The 24,126-nt window shown below is 47.5% G+C and overlaps 1 protein-coding gene across 1 annotated transcript in view; it reads left to right on the top strand.

Annotated features, from left to right (window-relative positions):
• The window catches only part of NDUFAF2 (NADH:ubiquinone oxidoreductase complex assembly factor 2), a 53,181-nt gene that overhangs the window by 19,944 nt on the left and 9,111 nt on the right, over positions 1-24,126 (top strand). Inside the window, exon 2 of the mRNA XM_038765927.1 lies at positions 21,792-21,881. Coding sequence (XP_038621855.1) covers positions 21,792-21,881 — 90 coding nt within the window. The remainder of the gene's footprint in view (positions 1-21,791; positions 21,882-24,126) is intronic.

Genomic DNA, 24,126 nt, shown 5'->3' with positions numbered 1-24,126 from the left:
GTGTGGCCTTGGGCAAGTCACCTCACTCCTCTGGGCCTCAGTTACCTCATCTGTAAAATAGGGATTGAGACTGTGAGCCCCGTGTGGGACAGGCACTATGTCCAACCTAATTTGCTTGTATCTACCCTTACGCTTAGTACTGTGCCTGGCACATGGTAAGTGCTTAACAAATACCACAATTAATAATAATAATAAAATAATAATAATAACAATAAGAGCTTGTGGCCACCATCCGCTGCAAGTGGCAGATAGAAATGGGTCACCCAGAGTGGGAGCAGAAAGTGGAATAAATGCTTAGAGAAGCAGCGTGGCTCAGTGGAAAGAGCGTAGGCTTTGGAGTCAGAGGGCATGGGTTCAAGTCCCGCTCCGCCAATTGTCAGCTGTGTAACTTTGGGCAAGTCACTTAACTTCTCTGTGCTTCAGTTACCTCATCTTTAAAATGGGGATTAAGACTGTGAGCCCCCCGTGGGACAACCTGATTACTTTGTATCCCCCACAGCGCTTAGAACAGTGCTTTGCACAGAGTAAGCGCTTAACAAATACCATCATTATTATTATTATTATTAATAAAGGTAAAGCAGAAAGAGGTCCAAATATGCGAGGATGAAATAGCTAAATCAGTCACTGACTGACTCAAGTAATACTATTTCTTCTCCTCTTCCAACCTTCTTTTTTGCGGGGCGGCAGCATACCTTACAAGGGCCTTGGGGCCTCGATTCGGCTCTGCCCCCTCATCATCCTTTCTCCCACGTCCTGTTGGTTTCATCCTTCAGTGACACACACTTCCTGGGGTTCTCCTCCCCAGCGGGTAGGTGGCCTGCAGCCACCTGAGGTCATGTTGTGCCAATTCAACCTGAAGCTGAGAAATTTGCCCAGTTGTCACACCTCGAAAGCTGAATGTCCACTCCTTTTCTCCCTTCTCAGGGTCTAACCTGTACCCCGGAGACGGAAATCCTTGTTCAGGTGAACGGCCGGATGCATTGATGCCACTGGGATCTGTACACTATTCAATAGTCAATTTTGGATCCTGGGTGACGAATCTGTTTCTTTCTTGTGAAAGGGGGCTCTGGCGTCACTTTAGGGTATTGGAACCAAAAATGAAAATATCCATCTGCTCAGACTCCATTCAGAGAAGCGTCCAAACCCTCGCTCTGACTAAAAATGACAGCATAATCGGTCTTTTTTCCTCTTTCTTCCATCCTGGGAGTCTTTAAGCTCTAAAGAGAGGAGTCCTTTTTTTTTTTTACTCCGGTCCAAAGCGTGAGGCCCATTCTCCTGTTCCCCCAGAAAAGCCACTTGCCAGCAAAGCTCTAATCCTGCCCCGTTTCCTCCCTTTGGAGGCCCCAAGAGAAACTGGCCTGTTGGCAGGCGACGGTGAGCCCTGAGTGAACAGAGCCTTCTTTCTCTGCCGAGGGGTGGGTGGGTGGGTGGGTGGGTGACTGCTGCCAGTAGTATGTATCTGGCGGGCCCGGGAATGCATTGATTCTTTCCAGCCAGAGTTTGGAAGGTAGAGTTGGAGGGTGGTTGGCTTCATTGATCGGTCTCCCTTTGGGTAGAAATGGGCTCTTGGGCCAGAGGTCCTCAGGTACTTTGAGTCTGTTTTATGGGGGGTTCGGGATAAGAGGAGAAGCTGGATCTATAATGACGCCGTTTGATGGAAGCGCAGGAGTTGAAAGGGCTGCTTTGGTAGCGGGCCCCTGGACCGGAACAGTGTTGCAATTGGCGTCGTTGTCATCATCATCAATCGTATTTATTGAGTGCTTACTGTGTGCAGAGCACTGTACTAAGCGCTTGGGAAGTACAAGTTGGCAACATATAGAGACAGTCCTTACCCAGCAGTGGGCTCACAGTCTAAAAGGGGGAGACAGAGAACAAAACCAAACATACTAACAAAATAAAATAAATAGAATAGATATGTACAAGTAAAATAAATAGAGTAATAAATATGTACATACGTATATACAGGTGCTATGGGGAAGGGAAGGAGGTAAGATGGGGGGGATGGAGAGGGGGACGAGGGGGAGAGGAAGGAAGGGGCTCAGTCTGGGAAGGCCTCATTTGTCATTCAGAGGTGGGAGCGAGTGCCCGGGGGTGTCTTTCCCTGGGGGTCACGTGGCTATGAGGCAGACCACATAGCATCACCTTCCCCTCCCGCCCTCGCCCCCAGTCATTTCAAGATGATGATGATGATGATAATAATAAAAACACTACTAATAGTAATAGTAATATTGAGGCCTTCCCCAATTAAGCCCTCTTTTATAATAATAATAATAATAATGGCATTTACTAAGCGCTTACTATGTGCCAAGCACTGTTCTAAGCGCTGGGGAGGTTACAAGGTGATCAGGGTTGTCCCACGGCGGGCTCACAGTCTTCACCCCCATTTTCCAGATGAGGTCACTGAGGCCCAGAGAAGTGAAGTGACTTGCCCAAAGTCACACAGCAGACAAGTGGCGGAGCCGGGATTTGAACCCATGACCTGTGACTCCAAAGCCCGGGCTCTTTCCACTGAGCCACGCTGCTTTTCTTTTCCCCAGCTCCCTCTCCCTTCTGCGTTGTCGAGGCACTTGGATCTAGGCACTTAGTACGGTGCTTTGCACACAGTGCGCGCTCAATAAATATGATTGAATGAATGAATGCTCTGCACATAGCACTCAATAAATACCAGTGATGATAACGATAATAATAACAACGATATTTGTTAAGCACTAACTGTGTGCTAAGCACTGTACTTAATGTTGGAATAGGCTCAGAATAATCAGATTGGTCACAGTGCCCATCCCACAAGAGGCTTACAGTCTAAGTAAGAGGAGAACAGGGATTGAAGGATGAGGACTATAAGTTTGTTGTGGGCAGGGAGTCAGAAGAACCTGAAGTTCTAATCCTGGCTCCACCACTTGTCTGCTGTGTGACCTTGGGCAAGTCACTTAACTTTTCTGTGCCTCAGTTACTTCACCTGTAAAACGGGGATTAAGACTGTGAGCCCCATGTGGGACAGGGACCGGGTCCAAACTGATTTGCCTGTCTCTACCCCAGCACTTACTACAGTGCCGGGCACATAGTCAGTGCTTAACAAATACCAGTAAAGCCAAAATAATGCTTAGTACAGTGCTCTGCACACAGTAAGCACTCGATAAATAGCATTGTCTGATTGGATGTGTCAGTCGGAGTTTGGCAGGTGAATATTTTATTCTCCATCAGTTTAGGCCAGGACCCGCCCCTAAGGCAACTTACTTGCTGTACCTCGGACTTTTCTACCGCGCTCACGCCCTCCCTCCGGCCTGGGCCTCCCTCCCTGCTTCATATCCAAGAGACCGCTGCTCTCCCTATCTTCAAAACCCTCCTAAAATCATATCTCCTTGAAAAGGCCTTCCCTGACTAAGCCCTCATTTCCCTACCTGCTGTCCTTTTGTGTCCTCTGTGCACTTGGTTCTGGACTCCTTAAACACGTAGGCATTCACCTCACCCTCGGCCCCACAGAACTTTTGTCCATATCCTTACACTGCCATTTCCCCTATCTGTAATTCACTTTTAAGGTCTGTCCCCCGCTCTAGACTGTAAGCTCTCTGTGGGCAGGGATCTTGCCTACTTTCTTTCCCAAGTGCTTAGTACAGTGCTCTGCACACAGTAAGTGCTCAATAAATCCAATTAATTGACCGACTGATACTGAAGCTTGTTGTGGTCAGGGAATGTGTCTACCAACTCTGTTATATTGTACTCTCCCAAGCGCTTAGTACAGTTCTCTGCACACAGTGAGCACGCAATAAATACCATTGGCTGATTGATTGACTGACCGATACATTTACGTAAGCATTCCTGGGGCCATACTGTAAAATACTGTCCAAGTGCTTTAGGGCTATTTCTAGCCAGCCTGGCGATGGTCAAAGGTGATGACTGTAGAGAAGCAGCGTGGCCTAGTGGATAGAGCCCAGATCTGGGAGTCAGAAGGACCTGGGTTCTAATCCTGACCCCGCCACTCGTCTGCTGGGTGACCTTGGGCGAGTCACATCACTTCTCTGTGCCTCAGTTCCCTCATCTGTAAAATGGGGATTAAGACTGTGAGCCCCATGTGGGACAGGGACCGTGTCCAGCCTGATTTGCTCGTATCCACCCCAGTGCTTAGTACAGTGCCTGGCACATAGTAAGCACTTAACAAACACCACAGCGGTGGGGAGCAGTGGCTCGATTTGGGGGGCGGCGGGAGTGGGCGGACAGTGGTCCAGTTGGAGCCCTCAACTCTTCCGTTTGAGATCTGGGCCTTCTGAAACACAGCCAACGCCGGGCGACTCGGAAAGTACTTTCAAATATTCTCTTCTGTTGCCTTCTGCTCTTGGTTGCTGGTTTGGGATTTGGGGACTAATAATAACGTTTGGAGTTTTTAACTTCGGGGCGACTGAGAAATGGTCCTTCTTCTGCGGAAGACCTGTGCCGGGTCGTGAGCGACCACGTGCTAAGAAGGAAGCGTTGAGTTGGGACGTTTAGGAATTTCCTTGGAAGTGAAAAAATCATTTCTTTAGATGGCGTGCCTTTTTTTTTCTACTTGGGTAGATCCTTTGTTATATTTGAAGGCGTTAACCACTTTTATGAAGCCGGATTTTTATAATTTGATAAGCAGAGTCATTTTCAGCTTTGTATGAGCCTTGTGAAAATATAAAATAAATAAGGACATTGAAGATAAGGATTGACACAGAAAAAGGAATTTAGTACTGCCATTATGACCTCATTCAGTCACGGGTCATTACCAATTCAACTATTAAAATTTGAATGATGATTTGCTTGAACACATCAAGCCTGCCTGTGCTTTCTAAGCTGGGACCTCATAGATTTCATAATATAGCAGCTTAAGCTGGAAATTTCCCTTCCAGGTTACTGCAGTAGGAGGAAAACACATTCTTGAGTTGAGGAATTATTAAACTACGTATAAAGCAAATAAAATTAGCTGTTATTATTGTAGACATTTGGACAGAAAAGCCAGAGAAGTTATTGGAGTCTGTGGAGTGTGTTTTTGATGACCACAGGAAACAGCTGATGCTGAACAAAATGTTAGTCGATTTTATTCACGTGAAACTCCTGAAGTGGTGAAAGAATCTTAATGAGATTTGTCTTTCAAACATTTAATTTATGGAAGAGTAGTCGTTTCTTTTGGATTTTGGTTTGTTTAGGTTTTAAATCTGTCCTTATTGACATTAATGTCTGTCTCCCCCTCTAAACTGTAAACTCGTTATGGGCAGGGGAAGTAACTTCCAACTCGGTTGTATTGGAGTCTCCCAAGCCTTAGTACAGCACTCTGCACACAGTAAGCACTCAATAAATGCCATTGATCGATTGATTATATGTTGGAGATAATAAAATCTACTTAGGATAATTACTTTCTGGTAAAGGAAAATACTGTAATAATTTTTCCATTCATGTGTAATCGTTTCATTACAATATGCAATTATGAGTACTAACTTAAAAAATTTTTTTATGGTATTTGTTAAGTGCCTACTCTGTGCCAGGCACTGTACTAAGCGCTGAGGTAGATACAAGATAATCAGGTTGGACGCAGTCCCTGTCCCGCATGGGGCTCACAGTCTGGCAGTCAATCACTCAGTGGGATTTATAAAGCACCTACTGTGTGCATAGCACTGTAGTAAGTACTTAGGAAAGTACAGCGTAGAAGAGTTAGTAGACACATTCCCTGCCCACAGTGAGCTTACAGTCTAGTGTCAGAGGGAGGAGGAAGAGGAGGATTTAAATCCCCTTTACAGATGAGGTAACTGAGGCACAGAGAAATTAAGTGATTTGCCTGAGGTCACACAGCAGACAAGTGGAGAAGCCAGGATTAGAACCCAAGGCCTCCAACTCCCAGGCCTGAGCTCTTTCGTTCATTCATTCAGTCGTATTTATTGAGCGCTTACTGTGTGCAGAGTACTGTACTAAGCGCTTGGGAAGTACAAGTTGGCAACATATAGAGACGGTCCCTACCCAGTAGCGGGCTCACAGTCTAGAAATTCATTCATTCATTCATTCATTCAGTCGTATTTATTGAGCGCTTACTGTGTGCAGAGCACTGGACTAAGCGCTTGGGAAGTACAAATCGGCAACATATAGAGACGGTCCCTACCCAACAACGGGCTCACAGTCTAGAAGGGGGAGACAGATGACAAAACAAGTAGACAGGTGTCAGTACCATCAGAATAAGTAGGATTATAGCTATATATACATCATTAATAAAATAGAATAATAAGCACTTAGTACAGTACCCTGCACACAGTAAACACTTAATACATTTCAACTGAATACGTGTTATATGGCACCCAGAGAAGCAGCGTGACTTGGTGGCAAAGAGCTCGGGTCACTTTTAGCTTCTCTGGGCTTCAGTGACCTCATCTGTAAAATGGGTAAGACTATGAGCCCCACGTGGGACAACCTGATGACCTCGTATCTCCCCTAGTGCTTAGAACAGTGCTTGGCACATAGTAAGCGCTTAACAAATACCATCGTTATTAGTATTATTATTCTAGTGCTTAGAACAGTGCTTGGCACATAGTAAGCGCTTAACAAATACCATCATTATTAGTATTATTATTCTAGTGCTTAGAACAGTGCTTGGCACATAGTAAGCGCTTAACAAATACCATTACTATTACAGTGCCTGGCACCCAGTAAGCACTCAACTGAGTGAATGAAGCGGTGGTGTCAGAATTAGGATTCAGGCCCCCCGCCGCCCTTGCCCAAGCTCTTTCCATCAGGTCACGCTGTTGCTGAGATCCACAAGGCCTCGCTGCTTCTAAAAATCGGACACTTATTGACTACTAGCCTGCTCACCCTATTTATCGTTCCTCCTTTCTGCCTCACCCTGCACTTGAGTCCGAAAATGTAATGGGATTTAATTGGAGGCAGGGACTGGGGGTGGGGAGGAGAGAAGAGGGCTTCCCCCGGGACTTGTTGTACATATTTATTACTCTATTTATTTATTTATTTATTTATTTATTTTACTTGTACATTTCTATCCTATTTATTTAATTTTGTTGGTATGTTTGGTTCTGTTCTCTGTCTCCCCCTTTTAGACTGTGAGCCCACTGTTGGGTAGGGACTGTCTCTATGTGTTGCCAATTTGTACTTCCCAAGCTCTTAGTACAGTGCTCTGCACATAGTAAGCGCTCAATAAATACAATTGATTGATTGATTGATTGATTGACTTAGTTGTTTAACTCTCTGAGTGGCCAGGGGGGCTAAAAAGAGACAGCAGCTGGCCTCCGCCTGCTGGGTCGGACATCCAGACTAACACGCTTTTCCTGCAGCTGAAATTCAAACATGAGGAAATGGCAGAAATTTCCAATTCAATGTGCGTTTCATCAGGGAGGAATCCGCAGATTGTTTTGACACTCAGTTAAAAATTCAGCACGGAGATGGACGGCTCATGAAATTTGCAGCTGCTGATTGAATTTCTATTTCCATAAAGGCCATCAGCAGAAGCAGCCTGCAGGGAAAAAGGGGGGAAGAAAATGACAAAAACCGTCAGGCTAGCATTTTTCCTCCGCCTCCGAGCTGCAAATGACTGGCGATAAGGGCTTCCGTCTGCTGGCCGGGGGTAGGGCGGTGAAAGATGAATGTAGGTGGCCGGGAGGAAAGGATTTCTCAGCTTAATTGCTTTTAACTTAGAATGGCCAAATTTGATATCTCAATATGTCTGCGGTCCCCCGTAGAGGGCAGGAATCGTAACTGAAAATCTGGGCTTTCACCTCCCCTATTACTTAGGGTGAAACTACTAAGGTGTCTCTGGCTAGTACCCAAGGCTCCACCAGTCCGATCGTTCCCATAATAGCGTTCCCCAAAAGAAGAGGAGTGCTCTGAAATTACAAAAAAGAGTTACCTACGTGGAGGAAATGGAAGGAATCTAATTATTCTGTGGCCTTTTCAAAAGCCCGCAATTAATTTGGGAGTCCCAACAAGCTATCGATTCTTTTCGAAAATCAAATTTGATGTAAAATCCCATAATATATACTGAGTAAGTGGCTAATTGGACCCAAGATGAATGGATTTCTCCCCCTCTTTAAGCGTTCTGGGCCCGATGTCATTTGTGACTCGGAGCTGTTCCTCCTGGAGAAACATAAACGCCGCACCGTTGAATAATCCAGTTTCCCCAGCAGACCACTTGGGCTTGTGAGAAGCAGGGCTCGTTGACCACGGTTGTGCCGGCCCGTGGGCACCGGCCACAGAATTCCCGCTCCCGGGGTGGCTCCGGGAGGCTCTGGGCAAATTTGGGCACCCGCCGGAAGCTGCCAGGGACTTTGGCTGTTTTGGCGAAAGAAGCAGCGTGGCCTAATGGCTCGGGCGCGGGCCTCGGAGTCAGAAGGACCCGGGTTCTAATCCCAGCTCCGCCGCTCGTCTGCTGCGTGACCGTGGGCAAGTCACTTCGCTTCTGTGGGCCTCAGTTACCTCGTCTGTAAAATAGGAAGCAGCGTGGCCTAGTGGATAGAGCCCGGGCCTGGGATTCGGAAGGTCATGTGTTCTACTTGTCTGCATGCGTGACCTCGGGCAAGTCACTTCAATTCTCTGTGCCTCAGTTTCCTCGTCTGTAAAATGGGGATTGAGACCGTGAGCCCCACGTGGGACAGGAGCTATGTTCAACCCTATTTACTTGTATGCACCCCAGCCCTTAGTACAGTGCCTGGCACATAGAAAGCGCTTAACAAACACCACAATAATAATGATTATTATTAATAATAATTAATGGTAATAATAATAAAATGTGCATTAAGACTAAAGCCCCTGTGGGACAGCGACTATGTCTAAATTAATTAGCTTGTTCCTACCCCCATGCTTAGAACAGTGCCTGGCACATAGTAACTACTTAACAAATGCCTTTTAAAAAAAAATGGGAACAGGCCTCCAGGGAAACGATATTCCCCACTGGCTTGTTTCTAGAGTCGGCCGCACAATAATAATAATAATGACGATGGTATTTGTTAAGCGCTTACTATGCCCACTTCTAAAGTCTGCTAATTCTACCTCAGGAGCAGATGTTTCCATTGCCATCTGTATAACATTCTTTTGTCTAAGAAGATCCAAAATGCAAGGAGATAGCAAAAATCTTTGTTGGTAACGGAGACTGCCCTGAATAGGGCGATTATAATCACATTATAACTATGGGTCACTAAAATGTGCCCGTGGTCATTTTAGCACAGCTAGTGGTAGGGATGTGACTTATTGCCTATCATTTAGTAGAAAATGCCAGAATAGACTGCAAGAATGCGCTGTTCCTGCTAGGCTGGATGGTTTCTGTCTAATCTTTCGTCCTATTGTTTCATCCACAGTGAATCAGTGAAAGAGAGAGAGAAAGAGAGTGTGTGTGTGTGTGAGATGCACTCCGTGCCCCACGTCATCCAGCAGACCACAGCTCTCCCCACCTTTAAAGCCTTCCAAAAATCCACCCCGCTCCCATAAGCCTTCTTCGATGTCCAGCCAACACCCCAAGGCACACATCCAGGGCACGCCAACCCACCAGCCACCTCCAGAACTTCTCTATATATTTACTTCTACCCTCCCCCGGCCCCCTTTGTGTGTATAGGTGCAATCAATTGCACATTCAGGAAGCGGATTATTTCTAGCCTGCCCCCTGCCAGAGACCAGGCTGCAAATTCGCAAGGAGAAACAGCTCCTCGCATCCCTGGAGAAAGGCAGAAATCGGAACGACTGGGGGTTGGAATTTCAGGTATGGAAGAAGCGTGGCCTAGTGGAGAGAGCATGGGCGTGGGAGCCATTCAACCCACACATCCAATCCATCACCAGATTCTGTTGGTTTCACCTTCACAACCAAAATCTGGCTAAAATCAGCCCTCTCCTCTCCATGCAAACTGCCACCACGTTAGTACAATCACTCATCCTATCTTGCCTAGGTTACTGGATCCTTTCTGACCTCCCAACTCCAGTGCAGACTTCATTCCGCTGCCCAGATTATCTTTCTACAGAAACAATCAGGACATCTCACCGCCGCCCCACTCAAAAAAAAATTCCAGGGTTGCCTGTCCATCTCCGTATCAAACAAAAACTCCTCACCATTGGCTTTAAAGCTCTCCGTCACCTTGCCCCCTCCTACCTCACCTCCCTTCTCTCCTTCTCCACCGCAGCCCGCACGCTTCGCACCTCTGGTGCCGCTAAACTTCTCACTGTGCCTCGATCTCACCCATCTCGCCGCCGACCGCTGGCCCATGTCCCACCTCTGGTCTGGAATGCCCTCCCTTCTCAAATCCACCAATTACTCTTCCCGTCTTCAAAGCCTTACCGATGGCACAGCTCCAAGAGGTCTTCCCAGACTAAGCTCCATTTTCCTCATCTCCCACTCCCTTCTGCATCACCCTGACTTGCTCCCTTTACTCCTGTCCCCTCTCCCCGCCCCACAGCACTTATGTCTATATCTGTAATTTTATTTATTTATATTGATGCCTGTTTACTTGTATTGATGTCTGTCCCCCCGCCCCCGCCAAGACTGGGAGTTTGTTGTGAGCAGGGATTGTCTCTCTCTATTGCTGTATTGTACTTTCCCAAGCGTTTAGTATGCTCTGCATACAGTAAGTGCTCAAGAAACACAATTGAATGAACGAATGAGTCAGAAGAACCTGGGTTCAAATTCTGGTTCCGCCACTTGTGCGCTCTGTGACATTGGACAAGTCACTTCTCTGTACCTCAGTCACCTCATCTGTAAAATGGGGGTGAAAACTGTGAACCCCATGTGGGACATGGATCGTGTTCAACTTGATTAGCTTATATCTACTTCCAGCGCATAGTACAGTGACTGGCACATAGTAAGTGCTTTACTAATATATTAAAAAAAAGGTACAGGGGGAAAGTCGGCCAAAACCTGGGGACTCGGTGGTGACATTGGTGGCTACTCATCAGCGACCAACGTCAAAGTACAGGTCCCTCTTACTGTGATTGTTTATTACACTCGTTGAGCATTCAGTGGGTGCCCTGCACTGTACTGATGCTCATCGCCCCCTCCTCTAGTCTCCCACCTGGTCCAGAATTTGCCACCTCCCCACTGTTCCAACAGTTGCTGCAGGTGTGTGCGGCCCTGCCATCTGCCCACCCTTCGCCTGTCCTTGGACCGCTCTCTGCCCATCCCGTCGAGTGGGAGGGACGCCCTCGGACAGGGAAGTCCACGTGGCCGCAAGCATTTAGCTCTGGACTCCGGGAATCAGGTCAGTCTCTAGAGGCGGCAGGTTGAGTGAGGTTTCCGTGGACTGGCGAGCTAAGCCCCGATTGGACGTTGCCATCCTCAGGAAGTACAGACTCCGTCCCAGCTCTTCCCATCGATCGTTAAGAATTATTATGTTAATACATGGAATGCATTATGCCGCAAACAATATTTTCATTAATTTCCATTAAACATGCTTTAAATCTGTTTACGATGCTCAGTGATCTTTTTATTCCAATTAAGTGCAAGCCTCATTAAGTGAAAATGCACAGTAGGTAGTCGATGCTCTATTTCAGATGAAATTAGAAACTTGAAATGAGTTTTGGGGGCTCCTAGGAAAGAGAGGATAGAGAGCAATCTCTGCGGTGCCACGTTGGAAACCATTGTTCTCTCCTAGGTGTCTGCAGGTAACGACATAACATTCATGGTCTATTTTAGCTGAACGGTAACGTGATCTAGACCTTAGTGTCCTACTCCAGGAGAAGGAAGGAAAGAAGGTTCCCGAGTCACAAAATCCTGACCCTCAGTGCTGCCTTCTGGAACAGTTGAGCAGCTCATTTCACCACGTTCTGAACTAGAAACAGGGACTGGGGTAAGCCTCGATAGGAGGAAAGTTTAGGAATATGCCAGTCTCCCAGAGGACTCTGGAAAATGTTGTTCCCAGGAGTAGGGAGCTGCCTGGGCAGGTTTCCTTTTTTACCTTCAGTTTCACATCCAACGGGAGCCTGTATCCCCCGCCTCCCGGTTGCCGGGCTCTTGGAGAGCCACTGGGAAGAGGGCGAAGCCCAAGTGGTACAGGGGCTATGTTTGACCTGATTGCCTTGACTCTACCCTTATGCCCAGTACAGTGCTTGCCCTCTAGTAAGCACTCAACAACTGCCACAGTTATCATTATTCATGTATTTAAGGATATGCTTTGAAAATGGGTATCAAGTATCCCTAGTTCTGATAACAACCTTCCCCCACAGTGCTCCCTAGGGGGAACAGCAAGGGGACAGATAATGAGTTGGGGAGATGATGGGTGAGTTGACAATGATTTTGCGGTATATACAAAATATACCATACAATCTCTCAGAGCCCCAGTGCACCAGCACTTAGGCCCACTCCTGGGTATGGTCAGAGTCATCGTGGTGGGCGAGCAGGAGAGGGATGGAGAGAGGCTTCAGTTTCCCCTTGGGAACCAGGGTTGGGACCCTCTGGGCCCGAGGACTGTGGCGTCAGAAAAGACGGCCCCAACTTAGAACTGGACAGACGGGACCCCTATAAGCTCTTGGATGGATGGGTCAGGTGGCTACCGATTTTGCTACGATTCCTTCCTGGCCCGTGGAGCCGACCCAATGACCTACTTCCAGCGTAGTTTCTCTAATCCACTGCTCCCAGTCAAAGGGCAGTGGTCAAGGAGAAGCAGCGGGCCCTGAGGGAAAGAACAGGACTGGAGGTCGGGAGACCTGGGTTCTAATTTGCCACTTGTCTGCCGTGTGAGCTTGAGCAAGCCACTTAATTTCTCTGAGCCCCCGTCTCCTCATCTGTAAAATTAGAATTACATACCTGCTCTCCCTTCCGCTTAGACTGCGTGCCCGTATGGGAACGGAACTGTTTCTGATCTGATCGTCTTGTCTGTAGCCTAGTGCTTGGTGCAGAGTATGTGCAGAGCCAATCCCGCTGTGATTTTTGTCGTGGTTATCTTCCCAGCACTGTAAACAGAAGAGAGGGCAAGCGTGTGCGAGTGTTAGCTTACTGTGCTTAAGGAACGTGTCTTGTTTCCACTATGCTTTGCCAAGCGCTCAGTACAGTGCACAGAGAGTGGTAGGCACTCAGTCGATCTCGTTACCACTCAGAGAGGGAGCCTTCTTGTGTGAGCATTTGGAGCAGCTCCGCTCCCCATTGAAGCCCGGCTTCCCAAGGAGGAATTCTCTCCCGGAATAGCTCCTGCTCTCTGGCTCGCACACTGAACGACCGTCTCGAGGGAGCTTTCACCAGCCTGCTTCCTTGGAAGCATCCTGAACTTGTTAGCTGCCAGACACGTTCCTTGGAAAGGCTTGTTTGGGCTGGGGGTGGGGGATCAAGTGCCGATGGGTAGTGCAGAGCCATTTCTAATTGGAGCGTAATTAATCACCCGAAACAGACCGTAACACCGTTGTTTGGGGTCACGTTGCTTAATTGGCATTCTCCACAGCTGTAACTTTCTCCTGGTTTTATTTACACTTCCCACCCGGGGCTGCCGGCGCGCGGGTCTCTTCCTCGCACGAGCGTTTCTCATCTCCCTCCGAGGGCCATCCGGTTCTATCCGGGAAGCAGAGCGTTCTCGGGCTGCTGCTGCTTTCTCCTCGACCCAGCGACGCCCCGTTCCCATGTCGGGTAGGATACGGGAAATGCCCGCTGTTTCCTCTTCAGCTGGGAATGTTCTCAGGCGGCGACAGTAATTGGTAGAAACCTGTTTTTCCGCACTGACGGGCCCTTCTCCACCCCCAAAACAACAAGGGTGACACAGCCCCCCCAGTCCAGCCTAGGAGGAGAAGCAGAGGGACAGCCTGAGGAGCTCTCATGTCCCGGAGGCAGTTGGCCTCATCACTTAGGGCTCCGTCGAAAGAAGCGTTTTGTAAGAGGTTGGATCGGTATTCAGTTCATTGGAGGGGTCAGTGCCTGATGGCGTTAAGAAAGAGGTGGGCAGCAGTTGGTTTGAAGAACCCTGTAGACCAAAAGCCTGTTGTGGGCGGGGAATGGGTCTGTTTTAAGGTTATATTATACTCCCCAAAGCGCTTAAAACAGTTCTGTGCAAACGGTAAGCGTTCAATAAATAGAGTTGACTGCCTGCCTGACTGACTGACTGACTGAGAAGGCCGAGGAGACAACCCGCCTGGTCCTGCGGTGCTGCTTTGCAAGCTCCAATTTGAAAGGTCTTTGCTGCAGAGTCATCACAAAGATGGGCTTTAGTCCTCGCCTTCCCCAAAAGAAATACCGCTCGGGGTCCTGTGTGGGGGTAGGGTTAGGGTGTGCGTCGGCTTGCGTGTGTGTGTGTGTGTGTGTGTGTGTGTGTGTGTGAGCGCACGTGAGAGAGACAAAAGAAATGGGATGACACGCCCTGCTCTTTGGCATGTCGACCAAAAAGGTTTCCATTTTCAGAATATTTTAAAAATTCCCTGGAGAAGTCGGCTCTCCGCAGTCTATTTTGTGTTCCAAGAAGCACACACTTCAAATTTCAGGGCTCTCTCTCTCCCCACTGCAGAAGAGCGTCATTCTACAATTGGCGTTTCTGCACCTCCAGCAGAAACTGGACTTTTAGACTGTGAGCCCCTTTTAGACTGTGAGCCCACTGTTGGGTAGGGACTGTCTCTATATGTTGCCAATTTGTACTTCCCAAGCGCTTAGTACAATGCTCTGCACACAGTAAGCGCTCAATAAATACGATTGATGATGACACATGTCCCAGGGCCTCCCTTCTTCCTGCCCGTGATGAGGTTGCCAGCCCGGGGCCACTGACCCCCGAAGCCAGAGCCCGCTGGGGATGCGGAGCCAAGCCCGGAGGGTCCCCACCTACCCCATCCCCATCCCAAGGGGCTCCAAAGCTCCGCTTCCTCCTCTCCCTGGCCTGCAGGGTTGGTTCCCAGGCCACGTGCCTCTGGACACAGGAGATTGGGGATTCGCAAGGAATGGGAGGTGGGGGTGGGAGGGCCTCTCCTAGAGACCACGGAGTTGTTTGGTTTTCCGTGAAATCACGGGTCTGTGGGTGCGGGGTGGGGCTTTCACACTGATGAATGGAGTTCAGGGCCCTTGGACTTGCTGGGTTATTCAACCCACTGGGTTACTCTTCTTTACTCATTGAGAAGCAGCGTGGCGTAGTAGATCTGAGAGTCAGCTCTGGGTTCCAATCCTGGCTCCGCCACGTGTCTGCCGTGTGACCCTGGGGAAGTCACTTTACTTCTCTGGGCCTCAGTTCCCTCATCTGTAAAATGGGGATGAAGACTGGGCCCACGTGGGACAACCTGATCATCTTGTATTCCCCCCAGTGCTTAGAACAGTGCTGCGCACATAGTTAGCGCTTAATAAATGCCATTATTAGTATTATTCTCTGTGCCTCAGTCACCTCATCTGTAAAATGGGGGCTAAGATTGTGAGTCCCATGTAACCGTCTCTATATGTTGCCGACCTGTAGTTCCCAAGCGCTTAGTACAGTGCTCTGCACACAGTAAGCGCTCAATAAATACGATTGAGTGAATGAATGAATGTGGGACAGGAACTGTGTCCAATCCGATTTGCTTGTATCCACCCCCGCACTTAGTTCCTGGCACAGGATAATAATTGTAATAATCGTGGTATTTGTTAAGCGCTTACTATGTACCAAGCACTGTACTAAGTGCTGAAAACAAAGGGGACATCCCTGGGTGGGCTCGAACCACCAACCTTTCGGTTAACAGCTGTGAGTGTGCTAATAGATTGCGCCACAAAAACTGGTCCTTCTATGACCCAGCCCGCATACTTCACTCCTCTAGTGCTAACCCTCTCACTGTGCCTCTATCTATATATATGTATATATGTTTGTACATATTTATTACTCTATTTATTTATTTATTTTACTTGTACATATCTGTTCTATTTATTTTATTTTGTTAGTATGTTTGGTTTTGTTCTCTGTCTCCCCCTTTTAGACTGTGAGCCCACTGTTGGGTAGGGACTGTCTCTATATGTTGCCAATTTGTACTTCCCAAGCGCTTAGTACAGTGCTCTGCACATAGTAAGCGCCCAATAAATACGATTGATTGATTGATTGATTGATCTCCCCTGTCTCGCCCGGACCCCTGACCCATGTCCTGCCAAAGCAAGACAAGGGACAGTCCGTGTGCAGTGCTGCCAACTTGTACTTCCCAAGCGCTTAGTACAGTGCTCTGCACACAGTAAGTGCTCAATAAATACGATTGAATGTGTAGAGGGACCACAGGTTCCACACCAGCTACTTGAGAGAGACACACGCACACACACACGCCCACCGCCATGGGTGAACTCCACTCTCAGTGGCACCGTCTTTGTGTGCAAATGGAATTTTATATGTTTGTGTGTGTGTGTGACTATATAGTTGAAATATCTGTGAACATTGACTAGCAGTTAATATTTGTCATTGGAAATTAATTTTTCCCATTTTCTGCATTAGCTGTATGATTTGAGAAGCAGCGTGGCTCAGTGGAAGGAGCCTGGGCTTGGGAGTCAGAGGTCATGGGTTCTAATCCCGGCTCCACCACTTGTCAGCTGTGTGGCTTTGGGCAAGTTACTTCGCTTCTCTGCGCCTCAGTTACCTCATCTGTAAAATGGGGATGAAGACTGTGAGCCCCACATGGGACAACCTGATCACCTTGTATCTCCCCCAGCGCTTAGAACAGTGCCTTGCACATAGTAAGCGCTTACCAAATACCATTATTATGATTTGGACACCACACCACCTCAGGCATTTAGAGGAGTCATTCTTTGTTCTTTACGTCTCCTGGATAATTATTTGAAAATCCTTTTCGACTGTGAGCCCACTGTTGGGTAGGGACTGTCTCTATATGTTGCCAATTTGTACTTCCCAAGTGCTTAGTACCGTGCTCTGCACACAGTAAGCGCTCAATAAATACGATTGATTGATTGATGATTGATTGATTGAAAATCCTGTATGGCAACTCAAGATCTCTCGGAGGAGTCTTTCCCCAGTTAATCTCCCCACACTTCTGGTCTTGATGCCCCCTCAGCTACCTTGGGTACTCATGTATTATTGATTTATTAAGTCTTCCCGCTGTTTCGTCCGTTCGTGTCTGATTGTCACCCCGATGTGACTGTAAGCTCTTCGAAGTCAGGGAACGATAGTGGTGCTCAGTACTGGGAACAGGTAGGGTTACTTTCCTAGGTGTCCATCCTTCCTCAGTGAGGCAGCGGGTCCCCCTGGGATCAGTTGGATTTGCACGCTTTATTTAGTTTAGATTTGCACGCTTTATTAGTTTGCAATTAGTTTATTGGGGATTTGACCTGGCTTTCGGTAGGTACAGTGCTGGGCTCGCAGCGTGAGCTCAGTAGATTCCGCCACTGCTTTGCTGGGCTTTCACCACATTTTCCCTAGTTCAGATATCTCCCAGGAAATTTGGAAACATTTCTTTTTGACTTTCAGGTTCTTCCTGTCATTTAGTCTTCTCGCCACGCAAGGTGCACTTATGAACTTTCCCCCAGAATTCAACTCGGGTGTTTTGATTCGTCTTATTAATTCTAATCACCCGACTATGTATTATGTTTTACATAATACTCATTGGGAGCACCAGGAATTTTAATTGTACATTGGTACTTGTAAGATCTATTAAAGCCATACAAATAGCAAGTTCATTTGGAGACCTAAATTATCTTGTACTAAATGGTGACACTTGAGCAGGTAGTTGAGTTTGTTCCCCAGTTGTCCCTGAGCATGGAAAATGTTCCGGGTAGGTTGAGCGGGGCTCTCATTGCCAAAGTAATTTGAAAGTGCTCAGGCGTGTTTGCTTTTCAGTCAATCAATCAATCATATTTATTGAGTACTTATTATGTGCAGAGTACGGTACTAAATCCTTGGGAGAGTTCAGTATAACAGAGTTGGTAGACATGTTCCCTGCCCACAATGGCTTGCAATCTAGAGGGGGAGACAGACATTACTGAGTAAATAAATTGAATTATGGAGATATACATAAATCCCGTGGGGCTGAGAGAGGGGTAAATAAAGCGTGCAAATCCAAGTGAAAAAGGGCAGCTCAGAAGGGAGTGGTAGGAAAGGAAATGAGGGTTTAGTCGGGGAAGGCCTTTTGAAGATGTGCTTTAAATAAGGCTATGACCGTGAACCCGTTGTTGGGTAGGAATTGTCTCTGTTGCTGAATTGGACTTTCCAAGCACTTAGTACAGTGCTCTGCACACAGTAAGCGCTCAATAAATACGATTGAATAAATGAATGAACGGGGAGAGTGAACATCTGCCCGTTATAAAGAGGGGGGGAGTTCCAGGCCAGAGGCAGGATGTGGACAAGTGGTCGGTGGTGAGACAGATGACATAACGGTACAGCGAGCAAGCTGGCAGTAGAGGAGCAAAATGTGTGGGCCGGGCTGTATATAGTAGGAAAGCAGCGAGGGAAGGTAGGAGGAGGCAAATCAATCAATCAGTCGTATTTATTGAGTGCTTACTGTGTGCAGAGCACTGGACTAAGTGCTTGGGAAGTCCAAGTTGACAACATCTAGAGACAGTCCCTACCCAACAGTGGGCTCCCAGTCTAAAAGGGGGAGACAGAGAACAAAACCAAACATACTAACAAAATAAAATAAATAGAATAGATATGTACAAGTAAAATAAATAGAGTAATAAATATGTACAAACATATCCGCAAAGTGAATGAGTGCTTTAAAGCTGATGGTAAGGAGTTTCTGTTCATTGTGGAGGTGGATAGGCAACCACTGGAGGTTCTTGAGGAGTGGGGAAACATGGGCCTTATCGTTTTTGGAGAAAAATGATCGGGGCAGCAGAGTGAAGAATGGACTGAAAGGAGGCCGGGAGGTCAACAGGAGACTGATGTAGTAGTCAAGGCTGGTTAGAAAAAGTGCTTGGATTAATCAATCAGTCAATCAATCATATTTATTGAGCGCTTACTGTGTGCAGAGCACTGTACTAAGTGCTTGGAAAGTACAAGTTGGCAACATATAGAGACAGTCCCTACCCAACAGTGGGCTCACAGTCTAAAAGGGGGAGACAGAGAACAAAACCAAACATACTAACAAAATAAAATAAATAGAACAGATATATACAAGTAAAATAAAAATAAATAAATAGAGTAATAAATATGTACAAATATATATACATATATACAGGTGCAAGAGTTTGGATGGAGAGGAAAGGGCAGATTTTAGAGATGTTATGAAGGTTGTATATTGTTGTTGCATAGCCAGAGAGTCCTACATTTTCCTGCTGATTCATAAGTGAGCCCCACAGAGAATTTAAGCTAGGCAGGGAATGATTTGGGAGCAATCTCTCCCCTTCCCCGCCCCAACCCCAAATCTCTGTCTGATTATGAAGAAGCCTTACGTGGACTCTGAAGGGCCGTAATTTAAATCCTCGAAGCCCAGTAGAATTTATTTTGCAGTAGATTGGAGACATGGATTCTGTATAAGCACAGGTTCTCTGGGTTGTGGAGATGGTGGATTATCATACTCTCCCAGGCGCTTAGTATATAGTGCTCTGAACATAGGAAGGGCTCAGTAAATACCACTGGTTGATTGATTAGGGAGCCGTTGGCTAGCTCGGTCACTGATAGCGAGGCAGGCTTCCACTGGTCTGCCCAGGGGAGAACTGAGTGAAGGGCTCTCCCCCTCCTCCCCCAAACACACACACACTAAGAGCAAGTCATGGATCTGCAATTGGAAAGCTCCTGGGGGCATTCAGCCTTAGACCCAGTGAGAGGTGGGACCTTTGGTCCTTGATTTGGTCTGAAATTCTTCCCCCTCTCCACTGCTTCCCGTTAAAATCAATGGCTTCTCAGAAAATCTGGGTGTTCCTGAGAGGGGAGCTCTGGGAATTCACGGGTATTTGTGGAACTAGCTATTGGAACCCCACCCCCGCCACCTTGCCACTCAATTTTCTGGGGTGTCCACCCTTTCCCTCCTCACCCTCCATCTTCTCCCCATCATGGTGCTTCTGTGGCCTGGGAGTGTGTCTCTGTCTCTCTGTCTTTCTCTCAGATGACTGGGCCCTAGCGTTTTCACATGTGATTCTGAACTGTCCATCTAGAGACAGGGAGATCCTTTGTGTTCAAAGATGGTGCACTGACGGTGTAGTGAGCCTGGGTTGTGAGTCCCATGTGGGACAGGGATGTGCCGGAATTGTATATTCTGCATCTATTCCAACATTTAGCACAGTGCTCCCCATACAGCGAGCGTTCAGCGAGACACCGGGATGGATTGCGGACGCTGGCGGGACACCAGAGTGGGCCGGGGGTGCAGGGCTGGAACATCGGGCTGGATTGTGGGTGCCTGGGGGGTGGGGTACCGCTGCGGGCCACGGGCGTGGGAGTAAGCTGTTGGGAGGGGCTGTGGGCCCAAGAAGTTGTGTGGGGGTTGGAAGTGGGTGTCAAGCCCTCCACCCAACCTGGGCCTTCACTTTACTTGATGTAGCTCGGGGCAGTTACCCCCAATTACCCCCACTTAGGCTCTTCCCATACCTCCTTCTTGCCCCAAGAGTCAAGTAGTCATGGGTTCTAATCCCGGCTCCGCCAACTGTCAGCTGTGTGACTTTGGGCAAGTCACTTAACTTCTCTGGGCCTCAGTTCCCTCATCTGGAAAATGGGGATTAAGATTGTAAGCCCCCCGTGGGACAGCCTGATCACCTTGTAACCTCCCCAGCGCTTAGAACAGTGCTTTGCACCTAGTAAGCACTTAATAAATGCCATCATTATTATTATTATTGTTATAGCGCTCAGTTCTGGAAAAACCCCATATACCGAATGGGTGGGAGAGAGAGAGAAAGAGAGACAGGGCCTGCACAATTGCTTCCCCCCCTGCCCCCGGGTCCCCAGATGTGTGTGCGCGCGCGCACACACACACACACACACACACACACACACACACACACACACACCCCTCCCCCCCCCAGCCCCCTTCTCTTTAGACATTATTTTTCAAATGACTCTCCCATCCTGGACATTCGGCTCAAATTCCCACTAGTCAGAACAGCCACCATCCCTCAGAGAAGGCCATGGATAATAATAATAATAATAATTATTATTATTATTATTATTATTATGGCATTTATTAAGCACTTACTATGTGCAAAGCACTGTTATAAGCGCTGGGGAGGTTACAAGGTGATCAGGTTGTCCCACGGGGTGCTCACAATCTTAATCTCCATTTTACAGATGAGGGAACTGAGGCCCAGAGAAGTGAAGTGACTCGCCCAAAGTCATACAGCTGACAATTGGCAGAACTGGGATTTGAACCCATGACCTCCGACTCCAAAGCCCGGGCTCTTTCCACTGAGCCACGCTGCTTCTCCCCCCCAGCTGCGATGGGAGGTTGATTGCTGCATTTGGCAGGCGGAGCAGCAGTCCATTTGTCAGTCAATCACAATACAAGGCGGTGACCCGGGCAACAACAGTCACATCCTTCTCGGTTTCCCTGGAAAGTCTAGTGCCCCATTTCTGGCGACCCCACGTTACGGAAAGCTCTTGCCTTATGCAGGTGGCTCTCTGACCCTGCCCACAAACGCACAACAGTCCCCTCCAACCTGGCATGGCGTTGTATCCAGACATACGGTATGTTCATCTTACCCAGTCCCTGGAATTTTTAATGGAGAAATGAATTCACTTTCCCTAGAAATGTAATGGGGAATGTTGCATTTAGTGGGCAGGAATGTCCGCTCTGGAGGCACCTTGATGGATTCTTGGAAATCCGGGCCAATGCAAACATGCCCAACTGTGACAGCCTGACAAGTTGTTGGGGCCTTTTGGGCTTGTTTACCCTCCTCCGTGGAGACGTGGAAATAAAAGCCAATCAAATAATCAACTGACCTGTCAACTAAAAGCATCGCCGGAAAGCTTGTGTGGCACGAGCGTACGTTTGGAAAGTTAATGCCTTTTCTTTTCTAGGACAGATTATTCGGGAGAAAAGATTGGTAGAAGCAGTCGGTAAGAAGGAGGAAGACTATGAAGTGGGGGATATTCCAACAGAGTGGGAAGGTAAGGTCGGCTCTTCCGGGGAAATCCTCTGATGGGGGGTCTTAGGAAAGTGAACCCGACTGGCTGATGTGGGGTCTCAGGCTGCCTCGCGCTTTCTCATTCCTGTTTCTTTTGAGAATGGAAAAGCGCAACCAGGCCCGCGTGGTCTGAGAGCACTCGGGGTTTAAGGGAAATGATTAGGGGGCCCCTAAGGTGTAGATCCCATTGCAGGGAGGGAGAGGACTCTATTCACATGGCTTCTTGAGACCAAGGCAGCTGGTGGACCAGTCGGCGGATAGAAAGGGCCAACCGCCCCCTCGCTCGCCTCCCACATCAAGAGTGGAAACCAGAGCAAGTCAATAGCCCGTTGGTTTTAATTAGTAGAACAAAGGAAATAACACCAGGCGATCAGTGGTATTCATTTTGGGCAGAGCACTTGGGAGAATCCAGTAGAGTCAGTAGACACAATTCTTGAGGTTGAAAGAGCTTCCAGTCTACTGTATGGAGGACACAGTTCTGAGCACTTGGGAGAGTCCAATACAGCCACTTATACAGGATCCCCGACCTCAAGGAGCCTAGCGGAGGAGTCAGACACTGAAGAATGCTACAACTAAGAAGGAGTCAGAGTGGAAAGATTTGTACATAGAGAAGCAGCGTGGCCTATTGGAAAGAGTTTGGGCCTGGGAGTCCGAGGACCTGATTCTAATCCCAGCTCCACCATTGGTTGCTGTGTGACCTTGGGCAAATCACTGTACTTCTCTGTGTCTCGGTTTTCTCATCTGTAAAATCATCATCATCATCATCAATCGTATTTATTGAGCGCTTACTATGTGCAGAGCACTGTACTAAGCGCTTGGGAAGTACAAATTGGCAACATATAGAGACAGTCCCTACCCAACAGTGGGCTCACAGTCTAAAAGGGGGAGACAGAGAACAAAACCAAACATATTAACAAAATAAAATAAATAGGATAGATATGTACAAGTAAAATAAATAAATAAATAGAGTAATAAATATGTACAAACATATCTACATATATACAGGTGCTGTGGGGAAGGGAAGGAGGTAAGATGGGGGGGATGGAGAGGGGGACGAGGGGGAGATGAAAGAAGGGGCTCAGTCTGGGAAGGCCTCCTAGTCTGGGAAGGGGGTTAAAATGGGGGTTTAATACCTGTTCTCCCTCTCCCTTAATCCCTAAGACTTATTATGTGGAACAGGGGACTGTGTCTGACTTGATTATCTTGTTTCTACCCCAGTGCTTAATGCAGGGCTTGGCACGGAGTAAGGACGTAACCAATACCATGTTTATTATCGTCATTACTTCATAAGTGCTGCGGGGCTGTGGTATCTAATTTGAACAGTAAATCAATCTATTGTATTTACTGAACACTTACTATATACAGAGCACGCTACTAAGCGAATGGGGGAATACAGCAAGATTCCCACCTGTATACTCCTTCTCAGCGCTTCGTAGAGTGTTCAGTAAGTGCTTAATAAATACTATTACTACTTCGGCTACTACTGTCATAACTGAGGTGCCCAAGGGGCCAATAGAGACTGAGATGGCAATTGGACAACGTTGGATGAGAAGTCTATATGTATATATGTTTGTACGTATTTATTACTCTATTTTACTTGTACATATCTATTCTATTCATTTTATTTTGTTAATATGTTTTGTTTTGTTGTCTGTCTCCCCCTTCTAGACTGTGAGCCCACTGTTGGGTAGGGACCGTCTCTATATGTTGCCAACTTGTACTTCCCAAGCGCTTAGTACAGTGCTCTGCACACAGTAAGCGCTCAATAAATACGACTGATGCATATGATATATGAAATAGAGGCTTCTGGGGAAAAGCCTCAATCAATCAATGGTATTTGTCAGGTGCTCACTGTGGGAAATAATAATAATAATGATGGTATTTGTTAAGCGCTTACTATGTGCAAAGCACTGTTCTAAGCGCTGAAAGTACTGTACTAAATGCTTGGGAGAGTACAGTATGACAGAGTTGGTAAATACTTTCCCTGCCCTCAACAAACTTACAGTTTAGAGGCAAGCATACGGTTTAGAGGCGAGCTTTCAGTCCTAGAGGAGGCGAGCCGAGGTTTGTGCAGGGGCAAGGGTGGGAGGCCAGTGCTCTGCACACAGTAAGCGCTCAATAAATACGATTGAATGAATGAATGAATGGCCCAAGGCAGAGAGCTGAGTGTCTGTCTCTCCTTCTAGGCTGGGCAGGACACTTTCATTCATTCATTCATTCATTCAATC

Source organism: Tachyglossus aculeatus, chromosome 23, assembly GCF_015852505.1.
Source record: "Tachyglossus aculeatus isolate mTacAcu1 chromosome 23, mTacAcu1.pri, whole genome shotgun sequence".
NCBI lineage: Eukaryota > Metazoa > Chordata > Mammalia > Monotremata > Tachyglossidae > Tachyglossus > Tachyglossus aculeatus.
This window is presented reverse-complemented; position numbering and strand designations above follow the sequence as displayed.